Source organism: Salvia hispanica, chromosome 5, assembly GCF_029641045.1.
Source record: "Salvia hispanica isolate PSC_SH4W2 chromosome 5, Shi_PSC_v1, whole genome shotgun sequence".
NCBI lineage: Eukaryota > Viridiplantae > Streptophyta > Magnoliopsida > Lamiales > Lamiaceae > Salvia > Salvia hispanica.
The window spans coordinates 45,359,039-45,374,295 of NC_142696.1; the positions used below are offsets into that span (position 1 = coordinate 45,359,039).

The window sequence follows — 15,257 nt, forward strand, 5'->3', positions numbered from 1 at the left end:
TAATCAAGTAATGAGTAGTTGTCAGTGGCGGATTCAGAATTTTTGATTTAGAGGTACGATAAATAATTATATTTTCGAGTTTCATAATCGGTTAATTATCTTTTCTTTACCATGTCATTGTCTTTTTTGATGCTTCATATCTTTTATTTAGATGACTTCCACCGTCAAATATAAAAATTCTTATATTTATATATCAGGGATAATTTATTTAAACTTTTGCAAAGTGCGTTATTTTTAATGACAAAACATCTTTTGGCTTATTTAATAAAAATTCAATAATTTAAAAAAAAAAAAGATGCATTAGAAATGCAAAAGATAAAAATATGAAATGTGTTAGCATTAAGATACTTACTTTACAAAACATTTGATTAATTATTAAAATAATCTAAATATATTAAAAAGGACAATAAATACATTTAATACAAACTAAATGCATTACAAAAAAAAGTTTAAAAATACAAAAAATTGAAAGGAATTAAGCTCGACTGCTCGAGAATAGTGAAAAGATAAGGAAATTAAATATATTAGTAGGAAATTAAAAAATTTTATATAAGAAAAATTAAAGGCTTTAAATATTTTAATGCATTAGGAATAATAAAAGGTAAAAAAGGGGTAAATCAAAAAGGAGATTAAAAAAATTATGAAAAAGCACTCTTGCACTCAAGGGGTGTCGAACTTGCAGCAGGAGAAATCCGGAGCATTCAACCGCTGGGCCAATTACTACATTTATATTTTATTGAATCCAATATATTATTATACCTAATTTTTGGGGGTACAGCTCTACCCCTTGCTCCCATGTAGATCCACCCGTGGTAGTTGTAACTTCTAGTAGTAAAATTAAGTCATCTTCGAAATTTTTGTCAAAATTTCAGCTCACTTGTCGGTCCGCGTCTTACTTTTTGAACCGTTCAACAATTTTTTTACAATACAATATCAATACAATACCACATCCATGACTTTATTGTTATTATTATTATTATTATTATTACTATATTTACTATTATTATTATTATTATTATATGGTACATCATCGATTCCACCTAGGCAATATCACCAATTGTTTTTCTTATTTATTTAAAATTTACTTATTTGACAATAAAAATTATAAATATATCAATTAGAATTATTTCCATATCAATATCAAATCACGCTTGAAATTTACATATTTTCTTGTGAGGAAAATAATAGTTCATCAACTTATAGAAGAGCAAGCAGGGGCAAAGCTGGGAATTAAATTTAGAAAGGACAAAAATACATAAAGAAATTATAAGAATATGAGGTGGAGCATTTACAAAGGAAATTTATAAATTGGAAAATATAAAGAACAAAATGACAAAGAAAAAAGACGTTGAGGAGGGGCATTTTCCCCTTATTCCCATCCTGGAGTAATTTTCTTGCCAGAAGTCATAAGTCAAGTCAATGAGTGGATTTCTCTTTACACATTTCGATCAGACAAATTTAGAGGAAACACGATAACTGGAAATATGTCCCACCTAATTATTGTTTGTCTATGTTTTTTTATAGGAGTATATGATATGATTTAATCTCAATTTCCAGGAAATTGTCTTGATTGTACTACTTTGTTATACTACAAAAAAGTACACTATCTACCAAACGGTGCAATTTATTTCATCATGCAGTTAAGCTTCGGTACTCTCCTAAGTCCCAAGTCAATATATATATATATATATATTAATATACTATATAAAATAAATATGAAAACTAAAAATTTACGTTTTCAGCATTACTCATGCTTCATAGGTAGGAAACAACGTATTAATCATTGAATTGGATTCTCTGACTAGTTTGATCTCACTAGGTCGCTCTCTTATTACTCTATTTAAACAGTAAACTTTACAATTATTTAATTATTGATTAACCACTAATTAAAAGTTAATTAATTTAACTACATGTATAGAGTTCCTTCTTCCACAACCTACCCGGAAAGATTCCATAGTAATTATACACTCACACTTCACTTTCAACAAAGCTTACACTAAATTTCAAAGAAACTTCCTAGAAATTATTTTACTCCTCTCCATAGTCCATACCATTACTATAAAATCAACAACATTACCACCAAATAAAATCCACCCAAATATAAATTAGCTCATTATAATTATAAAAAAAGTGCCGAATTCAAAGATGTCATCAACTTCACTCATCACCAACACTGCAAAAGATCTCATCAATTCCACATCTTTCATCCTATGGTGCATTCCATATAGCTTGTTACTAACAATCCAAGACTTCTCCTCTTGCTCTCGACGCGTGTTTAATCTCCTATGGCATCGTACACGCCTCGACTTCTCTCAGAAGTCGAGCCGTGTCTCCACCAAGAGCAACATCTCATCACCTCCTCCTCCTCCTCCCGTTGCCAAAATCACTAGCGACGACGTTGAGGTCGTGATGAGGCATCTGCAGCTGCCTCATCACGAGCCGTTTTCCCAAGACTCTATTGAGAATATCGAGGACATGTTTGAGAGGGCGGAGCCGTTGTTGGACGAAGTGAGGGAAGCGTTTAGGGTGTTTGATGAAAACGATGATGGCTTCGTGGACGCGGAGGAGTTGAAGAAGGTGATGAGTTCATTAGGTTTGGTGGGGTTGTCTCAGCAAGAATGTGAGAGGATGATAATGGTGTTTGATGAAGATGGTGATGGGAGGATTAGTTTTGGGGAGTTTGTGAAACTCATGGAGGAAAGTGTTTGTTGAAAGTTGATGGCTATGAGCCTTGAGTTTTTTTTATTTGATGGTGATTATCATTGTGTGCATATTGTGACTAATATAATTGACGCTTCAAATAACATTTCTAATCTTAGTCTCCCAAATAAAATTAAGGATGTAAAAGAAAGTGTTGGTAAAATTGTGCAAAATATAAAGTGAATCTATAGTTTATCAATGACTACATTTGTATGAGATACGGAGTATTATATAGGTATGGATTCTTCAATTGAAATTAAATACTAGAAATAAAATTAATACCAAACGGGAAAATGTGTTCGAATATCTAAGTTAAACCATCTACGTAACTTATTTTCTCCACCATTAAAAGCAGTAACAGAAAAGTCGTGTGTTTTAATGTTTACGATGACTTGTCAAGCTTTCAATTGACAGTTGTTTTATGTTGGTTAATTTAAAGTTTCTGATAATATTGTCATAAAAATATGGATTTTGGAGGAGTCACGTGTTTTCATACAAAATTGATAAAGCAATAGAAATAAAAAGAAAAAATAATTGAAATATTGTTAGCGAAAAATGAGATCCACTTAATAACATAGAAAAACTAATAAAAATGTAAGTGGACTAATTTTGTGGGACATACCAAAATAAAAAAAATAACACTAGTTTTGGGAGGTAGGAAATATTTATTCATCAACATTTGTAAATCTCATGGCGTTGGAATATGCATACTTGAATAATCTTCAACATGTATATATTAATGACTTGATATTGAGTTGTACGAAAATTAACATGGGAAATAAATGATTTAATTGTGACCACAGAAAATAAATTAGTCAATGAATGAAACATTGTTTTTCTTCAAGAAATGTCAATGATCTCGTCCTGTACAATAGATATCTAACGAATTCGAATCAAATCCCAGTCCAAAGCATCAACAAATTTAAATAACATTAGCAAAAAATCCATAATCTTTCATTGCATCATGTGTATGTAAATCACCCCTTAATTGAATGTCTGAATAATGGTGTTGTGCCATGGATCAGACAGATGCTGCAACAGGTTGTCGAATGGCCCTTTTCCGGTCACGTTGTGCTGAATAATGAATCCCAAAAATGCCAGCATTGCTAGCCTCCCTGCAAAGGAATTCCCAAAAAATGTCATTTCTATGTGAATACACGCCACGTGTATAAAATGACATCATGCGGTAGTCGTGCTGCTTACCGTTGGCAACCTCCTTTTCTTTTGCCTCGAGCGTCGGGGCGAAGTTGAGGGGGTTGAAGATGCCACCCGGGTACCCGACTTCGTTCGGGGGCAAGCTGTAGCTCTTGAAGATCGGGTCCTGGTTGACGCTTCCTGGGTTCTTGATGTCTTGCCACCTCCGGATCTCGACGTAGTGGAATAGGATGAATTCGATCACGAAGAGTGTTGATGACGAGGCGAAGTACTCGGCCTTCCCAGCATCGTACCACTTTGGGGCGTTGATGAGCCCGGCCGAGGTCAGGACTTCCGGGAGCAACATTCCGGCTACACCGAGCATGGCCCACCGCCCATTAACGAGCTCTGCCTGGACAAACCAACGAAGGTTCTCTGGGTCCTCGGCGAGTCCCAACGGGTCAAACCCGTTGTCTCCTGCGAGACTAACGAGAACATAATAAAAAAATATCCTATGTTAGTTGTAGGGAAGACAGATAAGACAAAACATATGATGAAAAAAATATTTTAAGTTATTTTAGGTACTCCAAAATAGAGAAATTATCTACCCTATCAAACTGCCCTAATACATCTAATATAATGAATGCATATCATGTTGTGCTCGATTAAACAAACACACCTGCCGTCGAGATAAGTTGGAGAGGGCAATCCGGGTAGCCATTCGCCTTTCTTGGCTTCAACCTTGAGTGATGAGTTGTAGGATGAGACCGCGGGCCTAATAGACAATTCCCGGTTCAATTTTCCGGATGAGCCAGTTAAGAACCGGGTTTTGGATGAGCACGGCCGGAGAATGGCGATGGAGGCTTGTGTAGTGGCTGCGGCCATTTTCTTTTTCCGATTTGCAAGAATGAGATTGAGAAGTTTTCCTTTGTATTGTTTGTTAGGAGGTAGAAATGAATGTTTTTGTGTACGAGTTTATAGTGTTAGTTTGTTTGTGGTGTTAGTTTGTTTAAGGGCTGGAATTCGATTGTGAAGTTTGGAATAGCCAATGGGAATCCATTGCTGTTATCCTTATCTTTCTTGGCATATCCATAAATCTATTCATACATGAGTTGGCTATTTAAGATATCATGAAGGACCCCTTTTTTCCAATGTAGATGTGGTTTAGTGTTAGAATTTGATATCTAAGGGAAAAAGATCTTGCACATGTGGAATATATAATTTACCAATTGGTTTGTGACACTTGTCAAATATTCAGTGCTACGTGGATGATATGTGATTGGCTAGTGTCACCAATGTATGTGAAAATTTCCCCAATTTCCATATTTTATTAGATAATGAAGTAGTATATGTTTTTGTAATAAAACAATAATAGAATTTCAATAAACAAACATTTCCATGGAGTTTTGCATTTGTATGTAAATACATAAAAATTTCATATATTCTTTTATATTATTCCTTTCATATTATTGGATCAATTAGTAGCATAATTTCATTTCGATAAAATAATAAATACTACTACTTGCTAACTTCAAAACATAATTGTCACTTAGGTAGACGACGCTATAATGGAAACAGATTATGATAAATTTACAATGTCAATTTTCAGCTCTAAAAAAATATACTGCTCCACAATGTTAATATAGCTAATGGGCCTTGTCCTAAAAAATGAAGCCTATATTTCATTATAAAAAATACCTACCAAATCTTATTTTGAAGCCCACACCACCGAACAATCCTCAACAATCTTCTAACTATTGTCAATTGTGTATAAAATCCCTGCATTCCAATTGCAAAATCGAAACCCTAAGTCGATGATGCTACGCCGCCGCCCAGATTCATACTTTTGGTGATGGGTGATATTAGCTATCTTCAATTATTCTTATTTTAAATTCGATCGTCTCTCAATTTTATTCGATTTATCTTGTCTAGCTCCGATATAAAAACATTCTTGTATTTTGAACTGATTTTTCTTTGATTTTCCTTCCGCCGATGATGGTGTTAAAACTAGGAGCGGATTTCCTGCTCCAACGCCCATACTCCATTCCTATTCGAACACTAGCAGCAAAATAAATTTTATTTTGTTGTGAGTGGTGGAGTAGGAATGAAGGAGCAGTGTTGGAGTAGGAGATCCGTATGAGCGATGTGTGATGTTTCACAATGTGTAAAGTATATTCATCTGAGGCTAAATAAATGAAATTTTTCATCCCGTTCATTTTATCTTGTATATGATTTTTCCTTTAAAATTTTGAGGTATTTCGTTCATTGATCATTTGCAAGTGATGATAAAACAGACAGGGACATCAGAGCTCTTTTAGGGTAATGATCGACTAGTCTAATGGGAATCTCTCTGATGCAATTTTAAATATTGTTCGATTTCAATCTGGATTTTGAGCACCAAAGATTTAATTTTTCATTTAATCCAAAGTCAGTTTGCCAGTGATGCATTCTATATTGCACGTATTATCAGAATTAAACATGATGATATACCAATATTGTCACTACCTCTGAGGCAATCTGGCAATCTAAACCATTTTCAATTTATTTTGTTGTTATATTTCGCTATTTTTTATTTTTTGTAGTATCATAGTATTATTGGTGATTTGGATTGGGAGTGGCCATTGTCTGATGATTACTAAAAAAGAACGGAGATTTGAATGGTGGTTTTGTTGAAGCCTGGTAATAATAGCATTGCATTGGCTCCAAATCCATCCATGTAATTAACTTCTTCTACTTCAAATGAAGGCTTGGCTTGCTCTTCATCGACTCATTTCACAATCTTTCGATGGTATTTCATTTGAAATCGTTGAATACGAAACAAAGAAAAGTTAAACTTCATTTTTAGGTATCTTGAGATCAATCCACATCCACATCCAAATCATTCGGCCCAGTAAATTAAACCCCAATTTTTTTGCTAATCCTTAGGCGGCCTGTAATATTTAAAGGGGAAACCATATTACAGCCCAAATAAGAAAACTCAAACACAAACACATAGATGCTTGTGAAGGTTTACTCATTCAGCCTGGGCAAACTGTATTGTAATGTGACTGTGTGTCTTGTGACTTGTGAGTGTTTGGTAGCAATATGAACTCCATAAAATTGGACTTTAAACTCCATAAATTTGAACTTGAATCAATACAATTCTGATAATGAGTCAATTTTCCAAAATTGGCCCTCAATTGAAAAATGTCCCAAATGAATCCACCCAACAAATTTCTCGCCTACCTCTACCTCTACAAATATCAGACGGTGGATCGACTAAGAGCTCGCAACTTGATCTACCAACTTCTTCAACGCTACGGGCGAGTGGACCTATAGTTGAGTGCATCCGATGTGTTTTCTTTCTGATGAGCCTGTCCATGTGCTGGACCTGGTCTAGAATCTTAGTGGTCATGCTCTAAACGACAGGGGGGTGGTTTGCGTGTCCGTTATTCGATGAAAGGAGGATGCTTCGGATCGCTGGAATTGCCCAAAAATCTTGCTTGGAAAAAGCTGTAAGCGTGAAACTCAGAATGATTTTACTAGGTCATCATGTTTAATAACAGAGTCACCAAACACATGTAACTGTGTTTTAACAAGCCCTAAATATAGAATACTAAACAGGCCTTGATTGTCATACTTATATTTGGTGTAATGCTTTGATTGTCTCAATTAAAATAATCATGTGCTTCGTGTCTAGTACTATCAGTCATTTTAGTCACAACAACTTACATGACTCCAATGATTAATCAAATTTATAGTCTGAATTCCCTACTATCGATATTCACGCATATTCTGATATGAAGAAGAAATCATTTATGGTACAATAGTTTTATAGAATAAAGCTAGAAAATCTTTGTAGAAATTTATATACCAAGTATTATCTATGTTTTTGCCATTGAGAATATAAGTAGAGTACCTATCACACAGGCTCTGGCTAATGGGCTTATTTTGTCTTATGATTTAATTATTCATAGTCCAGGGATATTATTAATTGCTAACTTTCTTAAGTTGCTAACTTGCTAACTCATCAATGCAGTGTATTAAAAATGTCAGTACGATGACATTAAAATATCAATGCATAATTTTGTTGAACTTCAGTATAATGTGTTGATATTATGAGTTGACATTTTTAATACACTGTATTGATGAGTAAACAGAGTTAGCAACTTAAATAGTTAACAATATAACGCATCTCTTCATAGTCCAACTATAATTAAATAAGTCATTATCCTAATCTAGTTCAAAATATGATTGGATCTAATAATGTGTGCAATTTGTATTTGTTTTAGTTGTGATATTACACAAAAACTTATAGTAATATTTTAAGGAAAAAAAATAGAGATGCAAATTTTAATCTTTTGAGGACGCTTCCATTTGAGTTCCCTAAATTTTAGTAGGAACATCAAGAATAAAGACACTTTTTGAAGCGTTGGTGGTATGTTTAGAAACACAAATTTAATTATTTTATAAATTGCCTTTAGTCGGTTTTTTTGTAGTGTACACTGAAAATTTAATATTGACCGTAAACAACTCTTATAGAAATATATAGGAAAATGATACTCTAACTAATTATCATGGTCGCCCAATCATACTAGCTATTACAAATAGGAGAAATCTCACCAAACTAATTTAAAATTGAAGCCAAAAACTATTTAATCGTTTGATATCTATATATGTACCCTGATTAATTTTATATCAACATACTAATTATACGTTTAATATCTATATATACATGTGCCTTCTGTTTGTTCCTCGGTCCATGTTACTATTATTTTCTCTTTAGAATTTTCCCATTCAAAAAAACATGCACAAAATGTGTGTTACATATCGACATTTTGCAGTCAACAATATTTAAACTCTTATTTGTTGAGCTTTAAACTTAGGAGGTGTCGTCCTTTTCTTTTTCCTCCTTATTAGATAGGAAGTTTCTTACAACTTGTTATTGTATACTACTATAAAATTTTGTTTTATTGAGAAGACGAATCAGATTAAATGTAATAACCAACAACGTCCTAGTTTTTTCTATTCTACTTTTCAATGTGAGACTCAAGAAAAATAATGACATACCTATGAATGCGAAAGAGGAATATAAAACTCGGTGAAGAATAAGTACTTTCAAAAAATGATTTTATAAAAAAACAAAATTACTTAATAAAAAAATATCTTAATTTGGAACCTTGATACGTAATCCACATGTTGCGATGAATATGGATAATTGTGACTTGTGAGGTAGGGACTTGTGATTGTCACAACTCATAAAATCCCATTTATGCTTTGTTTATTTTCTTTTATTTTTAAATTTTTGTCATCACCCCAAGACAAAAAAACGCATATCTAACTACTTTTCGACTGAGATTTTAGTATTCAGGCAGCGGTTTTCATCTTGATGTTAACTAGGAATAGGATAGTATTATGTTATTCACTTTTATTTTGGGACATCATAAAAACTAAAAGTAAACCGTACATACTATAAACTTTCGAAGAATAATTAAATCACTTTTATCTTTTTACCACAGTATGTAAAATAAATCACAAAATCGTTCGAGTACATAAATGAATTCACCTGGTTCAATTTTTTCCACTAAAATAAATTAAACAATATCTTTTTGTACATTAAGTACATGAGAATAAACACCTTTGGAGACAAAATTACTTCTATTTTTTATATAAAAGTAAAAGGCTCCAACCATGAGTGATGAGCATAATAAGTTTACAAAAAGCGATAAAACTAAGTACAAAAGATATCCAAGCTAACAATTTCCCTCAATGTCAACAACAAAAGACAATTAACAGGCACCCAAAAGCTAATAAGACCATCACAACAGGCAAAAAAAGAACCATGAAAAAGTTAACAAAAAACCAAACGACCCAAAAGAAGAAATCACCTATATTAAGGCCTTCAAAATTTGGATCGAACTCTCACCCAAAGTTACTTCTAAGTCATCTCTAAAATCATTGTTTATATTAAAATCAAAATCTGACCTTTTTGTCTTATTTTATTGTGTGGATAATGTATATAGTAGTATATCATAAGAGAATTGTGAATAAATTAATCATCTGCCATGGAGTATTTTTCAGTGATCCTATTATCAAGCTGTGATACTTCGGACTTGATTATTTAATGTCAGCCAGTTCACTGAAATAATCAGCTGATTCAAATAGTAGTATTATATTTCTGCGTACAAAATACATAAATAATCATGCATTTCATGGATGTGTGAGATAAATGGGGCACATTTACTTATATCGAATTTGTTGGACAAGAAGGACTGCTAATTGATGAATTTGTTCCTTCATGAAAAGGGTTTGAGGGGCTTACGTCTCTATTGATTTTTTCTTAATTTAATTTACCGGAAATATAAAAATAGTGAAGTATACTATCTATATTTTTTTGCTACCTCTGCCATTGAATATGCATTTATATTTGGTATTAACAAGGTCTATTGTTCACACCTTATATCCTTCAAAAAAGGTGAATTATTCAGAAGGTGACATGCATTATATTTTTCACACAAAATTATTACTACGTGACAACATTAAATAATTCAATATTGTCCACTAGACGTGACTGATTAAGTTTTGCATACGGTCTAATTTAGGCCTCGGAAATTTCTATGGTTTTGATTCAGTTTAGCAATACCTTTTTTTTAAAAATTATTGGTTTGTTTTGCCAATAGCTAGCCAGGTGGTCTCTGCCAATAGCTAGCTGGATGGTCTCTCATTTTATTTTGATTCAACATTAATAATGATTTGTTGTATTTAGTCAATTTCTATTATTGATTGCATGCTTACAATGAAGTTTTGGTTTACGTTGATTGACATTAGAAAGAATCAAATTACAATGACTTTTATACTTCAAAAATTCACGAGTAATATAAAATTTTAATTTACTGAAGTTGACATATTGGCCACCAATAATTATTATAAACATAGTTAATTAATTAAAATTCTATATTTAAAACTTTTCTCGCACATTAAAAAAAAGAAAAAGAAAACGGTAAACAAATTTCCCCGGTTATGAGAGAGAAAAAAGTAATACTAATAGAAACAATGAAACAAATTTGGTAGAGGAAATGAAAAGTAGTAAGAAAATATTTAATATGTTAAATTTTAAATAGGACAAATTTACTTGCTTCAGATTTATTTTGCTAGAGTATTATATAGTATATCAATTTTCTTTTTCAATTTCATAATAGCCTCAATATTTGTTTTAAATATGTATTACTACCTTTTTGAAAAAACAATAGTCTCTCTATATATAAAGAATAGTTTAAATTTAGATATTTGTCTATTGAGTTGTCACGCTAAAATGTAGTAGTACTACAAAAATTGACAATGGCGTCTCATAAAGCCAAATGTCGTTATTGAAATCATCTTTATTTTGGTGCAATGTTTGTTGTCTTATCCAACAAAAAGGGTGAGCTACAAAATCCCACGTTTCGCTTCATCAATCTCTTGATTTCTACTTTCTCCATTTTGGATATTGAAAAGTTGAACTAAATTTTGCTTCAACCACCTGCTTCATTTCAAGCCAGTAACTTTTTCGACCTTATAATTTTGAAATACTACATTAAGAGATATACTATGATAATTATTATAAATAGAAACAAATACAAAAAGAAAAGGACAAAAACCAAAAGAAATCCGTGAGAACTTTTTAATCAGGTTTTTGTGTCCTTTACTACTCATTCCGTCCCCTTATTAATTATCACTATTTCCCATTTCGATCCACCCTTCAATAATTGACACACTTCATTTTTACCATAAATGGTAATTAAGTCTCATATTCCACAAACTCACTTCACTCACATTTTTATTATAAAACCAATATAAAAAAGTGAATCTCATATTCCACAAAATTTTTCAACCAATTTTTTTTTACATTTCTTAAAACCCGTGCCCCAGTCAAAAAACGACAATTAATCGGGGACGGAGGGAGTAATTAACTGATAATGTAAACAAAAATGAGATGAGGAAAAGAATTGTATTTATTGCAATTAAAAGCTTCACTTTCCATATAAACCAACAAAATTAACATGACCCAACCATCAGAAGATAAAATCTTTGTGGAAGCAATCTCTTACATACTCAATCTGCTCATCCAAACCAAGATAACAAAAAGTATAAAAATATTTGGTGAATTAAACAAAAAATGCGAGTAAAAATTGAATCAAGTTGTAGTTTTCATAAAGTAACACACAAATGGAACATATTCACATTAGGCAGATTTAAAGGTAACCAAAACAAAAATGCAAAACAGAAAAAGGGGGAAAACCAAATTAAAAACACCAAATGAGAAATCATAAAACACCACCAAATCAATGATGCTACATTTTGAAACCATTCTCCGAATATTTTCAGGGCTTATATCTAAAACACACAGCCCTGAATTCACAGGAATACACTCAAAATCATGGAAATTATATTTACATCTCCAAACAAAAGTTGGGATTCACACATACATACATATATCATCATCTGCAAATCTTGAAAAAACCCTAAGCAGCAACCATGGCATTGCCCTCCTTAAGCTCAACCTTGTTCTCATCTCTGCTAAATGAGCTCGATTTCGCAGCTCCAACCAACTCGTGCACCTTCTCCTCCTTCGGCAATGAGAGTGGCACCAAGTCTTTCGGTATAAGATCGACCGATGCCAATGCCACGAGCTCCTTCTCCTCCAAACCCTTAGTCGGGCCGAGGGAGCATCGATCCGTTCCATGCTTCGCCAATGCATCCTTGAATTTCTTGATCTGTGCACACAATCACAATCTCAAGTCAAAATCTGCATCAAAACATCACAAATGGCTGCATTTCTTAATCCAATTCAATCGAAGAAATCGCTTACGGTTGCATTGGTGCAGCTGAAGCTGCAGACTTTGCCATCTGCACCTCTATAAAATCTGAAGAAGGGCAATACATGAACGTGGAGGGCATAGCACATGGGCTTGTGTTCTTCATAATTTACAGTGAGAAAAGTGGTATTAGGGTTTGATTCAGCAAGCTGACAGATCTGTTCACACATACATTCAACAAATCAAGGCTAATAAATTAAGAATTGCAAGTAAAAATTCAATCTTGATTTGGATAAAATTTAATAAAACCCCCAAATTTTTACCTTGGGATGCAAAGCTTTACAGCCTCCACAACCAGGAGAGAAGAAGTTAAGAACAACCAATCTATCACCAGCATTTCTCAAATGCTCAACCAATTCCTGAGCTGAATCGATCTCAATCATGTTTGGCTGCAGAGATTTCTCCCACCATTTTTGAGTTTTCCCAAATGAAATAGTAGCTCCTTGTGCCTTTAAAATCAACAAGAAACCACAATTAGAAATTATGAAAGATCAAATTTGACCCCAAAATCAGAACTTGAAAAAGATACTCACATAAACAGGGTCCAAATTTGGGGCTTTGTTGCTCAAATTGCTGAAACCTCTCTGATCTGGGAAATCGAGAGTGTTTCCCCAAATCTCCTTGGAATTAGGGCTCCTAAACTGCAAACCCCCAATTGAAGAGCTAGCCCTAGGAGGAGGAGAACCCTTTTCTCGATTGTTGACGATCAAACTGCTCGACCCAGAAACAGAGAAGCCGCCGGCTGGTAGACACGACATGATTTTTCACCGATTTTAATGAAATCGAAAGCAAAAGCAAATATCATGAAACAAAACAAGTTCCTTTTTTGGATTATTAACCCTCCCTTTTCTTGTTTACAGTCAAGAAAAAATCAACCCAGAAACTTGTGTTCAAACAGACGCCGCAAGGAAAATGAATTCGATTTAGTTTCCTTGTTGTGATTGTTCTCTGATTCACACAGAAAAAAGGTCGGATGAATTGAAAGGGTTTGTGATTTTGTGAATTTGAAGTAACGGAATACAGAGCGTAAAGTGAAAGATTGAGGGAGAAATAGTGCTGAGAGAGAGAGAGAGGTGTGGATAAAGGGAAAAGAGGCAAAGCGAAGGAGGTGGGGTCAAAATATTTATCCGTAGCCCTTATCCAAAAAAAATTCATTTTTTATCTTTGTAATTAATTAATTTCATAATACGATCAAATTTACTGTATTTGATTTCAGTATCTGACTTAGAACACGGTAAATTAATGGTCATGATAGTTAATTGGATACAAAATGCAGATAATTGTTATCCAAAAAAGTATTGAATTTAATTTGCGGATAATATATAATCAAGAAGTGGATAGGAATTAACTTAATTACAGAGACTTTGGTCATGTTTGTGTTTGATAGTTTTGGGAAATTTGGTTGTGAACTAGCTGACCTTATCTAGTTGTAACAAAACATATCATAGGATATAAATGGAAATCAAAATTTGATGAATTTTTTTTCCAGTTAGGATATTAATTATTGAAACAGTTAAATATGTGTCAGATTTGCTAATAAAAATACATTTGTGTGAGAGTATTTGTCTTTTTTAGCGATTTATATATATAGCGACTTGTTTTTGTCGCCGACTACTTTTCTTATTTTATTTATGAGCAATTTTGTTTTTTTTTTTAGTATACATATGAGCACCAAATTGTTAGTTTTCACGATATTTTTGTGTATGTGGTTCTAATAAGCACCAATACCTTTATTTTCTTTTTATTGAAGTAATATTTTTGTGTATGTGGTTCAATGGTTCTAATAAGCACCAATACCTTTATTTTCTTTTTATTGAAGTAATATTTTTGTAGTAATATAATTCACTATGGTAGCACTTTTCGAAATTTATGCCAATTAATCTCTAAATATCAAGATCTACAATTAGAATAATGTGCACAACCTCAATTCTCGATTCAAACAATTGGTGTCATATGATATACTACTACTTACTAGTAATACTATTGCACCTTCAATTTTTTTTTTTTTTTTTATCATCGTTTGGTGATAAGATTACTTAATAATTATTGTATGAATATATCCTTTCCCAGTTTCAAAAGAAAATAAAATCCTTCAAAAAATAGCATTTTGTAGACTATTAATGATTATAGTCACATTTTGTTGAACATAATGATTATAACTACATTATGTACTTTCTCCTATCTTATCGACTTTCGATTATCCATTTATCCAAATTTGGTGTTAACTGTTAAGAGATTATATACGAATCTTATGAGACTTAATGAATGTATGTGCATGTCCAAAAGAAAGAACAAAAGAGAGTAATTATAGAAAGATATTATTATTGGCCATCCATCAAGAAAACATCAAAATAGCATATCCATTTTTTATGAAATGCACTGGTTTCTATGGTCATTATTGATTTATATTTTATATGGTGCCTCATGAATTATGATCTTAGCCTAACTTAACAATTTGTGTCACATAAAATTTGAGGCTGCCCATTTCGTGTACTATTTTGTCTTTTTTTTCCTTTTTCAATTTTGTACGTTAAAAATTTAAGAAAATTGTAGCATTTATTGTATTTTTCTAATAATAAAGTTGCCACT

General features: G+C 32.6%; 3 protein-coding genes and 2 non-coding genes across 5 annotated transcripts; 3 read left to right on the top strand and 2 right to left on the bottom strand.

Annotated features, from left to right (window-relative positions):
* Window positions 1-2,081: 2,081 nt before the first annotated feature.
* On the top strand, window positions 2,082-2,813 carry LOC125191185 (putative calcium-binding protein CML47). The gene has a single exon (XM_048088683.2). It carries the CDS (start codon window positions 2,146-2,148, stop codon window positions 2,710-2,712), a length of 567 nt encoding a protein of 188 aa, XP_047944640.1. The 5' UTR covers window positions 2,082-2,145; the 3' UTR covers window positions 2,713-2,813.
* Window positions 2,814-3,511: 698 nt separating this feature from the next.
* Window positions 3,512-4,808, bottom strand: LOC125186830 (chlorophyll a-b binding protein 4, chloroplastic-like). The gene is made up of 3 exons (XM_048083287.2): window positions 4,514-4,808; window positions 3,904-4,319; window positions 3,512-3,815 (listed from the first exon to the last, which is right to left on the bottom strand). Exons 1-3 carry the CDS (start codon window positions 4,717-4,719, stop codon window positions 3,685-3,687), a joined length of 753 nt encoding a protein of 250 aa, XP_047939244.1. The 5' UTR covers window positions 4,720-4,808; the 3' UTR covers window positions 3,512-3,684.
* Window positions 4,809-6,106: 1,298 nt separating this feature from the next.
* LOC125191438 (small nucleolar RNA R44/J54/Z268 family) lies at window positions 6,107-6,194 on the top strand. The gene has a single exon (XR_007171122.1). It is a non-coding gene; the product is annotated as a small nucleolar RNA R44/J54/Z268 family (small nucleolar RNA).
* A 74-nt stretch (window positions 6,195-6,268) lies between these two features.
* LOC125191466 (small nucleolar RNA snoR122) lies at window positions 6,269-6,349 on the top strand. Its single transcript, XR_007171148.1, has one exon. It is a non-coding gene; the product is annotated as a small nucleolar RNA snoR122 (small nucleolar RNA).
* Window positions 6,350-12,095: 5,746 nt separating this feature from the next.
* On the bottom strand, window positions 12,096-13,749 carry LOC125191053 (thioredoxin-like 1-2, chloroplastic). Its single transcript, XM_048088515.2, has 4 exons — window positions 13,202-13,749; window positions 12,932-13,117; window positions 12,662-12,826; window positions 12,096-12,566 (listed from the first exon to the last, which is right to left on the bottom strand). The coding sequence occupies exons 1-4, from the start codon at window positions 13,424-13,426 to the stop codon at window positions 12,315-12,317; spliced, it is 828 nt and encodes a 275-aa protein (XP_047944472.1). The 5' UTR covers window positions 13,427-13,749; the 3' UTR covers window positions 12,096-12,314.
* Window positions 13,750-15,257: the final 1,508 nt, after the last annotated feature.

What these genes read in the sequence shown, in the direction of transcription:
- LOC125191185 (XM_048088683.2), top strand. Translation starts at nt 2,146, where the DNA reads ATGTCATCAACTTCACTCATCACCAACACTGCAAAAGATCTCATCAAT.
- LOC125186830 (XM_048083287.2), bottom strand. Translation starts at nt 4,719, where the DNA reads ATGGCCGCAGCCACTACACAAGCCTCCATCGCCATTCTCCGGCCGTGC. An exon ending in CCAACTTATCTCGACGGCAG is followed by an intron (nt 4,320 to 4,513) that starts GTGTGTTTGTTT and finishes TGTTCTCGTTAG; the next exon opens with TCTCGCAGGAGACAACGGGT. An exon ending in AGAAAAGGAGGTTGCCAACG is followed by an intron (nt 3,816 to 3,903) that starts GTAAGCAGCACG and finishes ATTCCTTTGCAG; the next exon opens with GGAGGCTAGCAATGCTGGCA.
- LOC125191053 (XM_048088515.2), bottom strand. Translation starts at nt 13,426, where the DNA reads ATGTCGTGTCTACCAGCCGGCGGCTTCTCTGTTTCTGGGTCGAGCAGT. An exon ending in CAAATTTGGACCCTGTTTAT is followed by an intron (nt 13,118 to 13,201) that starts GTGAGTATCTTT and finishes TTGATTTTAAAG; the next exon opens with GCACAAGGAGCTACTATTTC. An exon ending in TCAGCTGCACCAATGCAACC is followed by an intron (nt 12,567 to 12,661) that starts GTAAGCGATTTC and finishes TTGTGTGCACAG; the next exon opens with ATCAAGAAATTCAAGGATGC.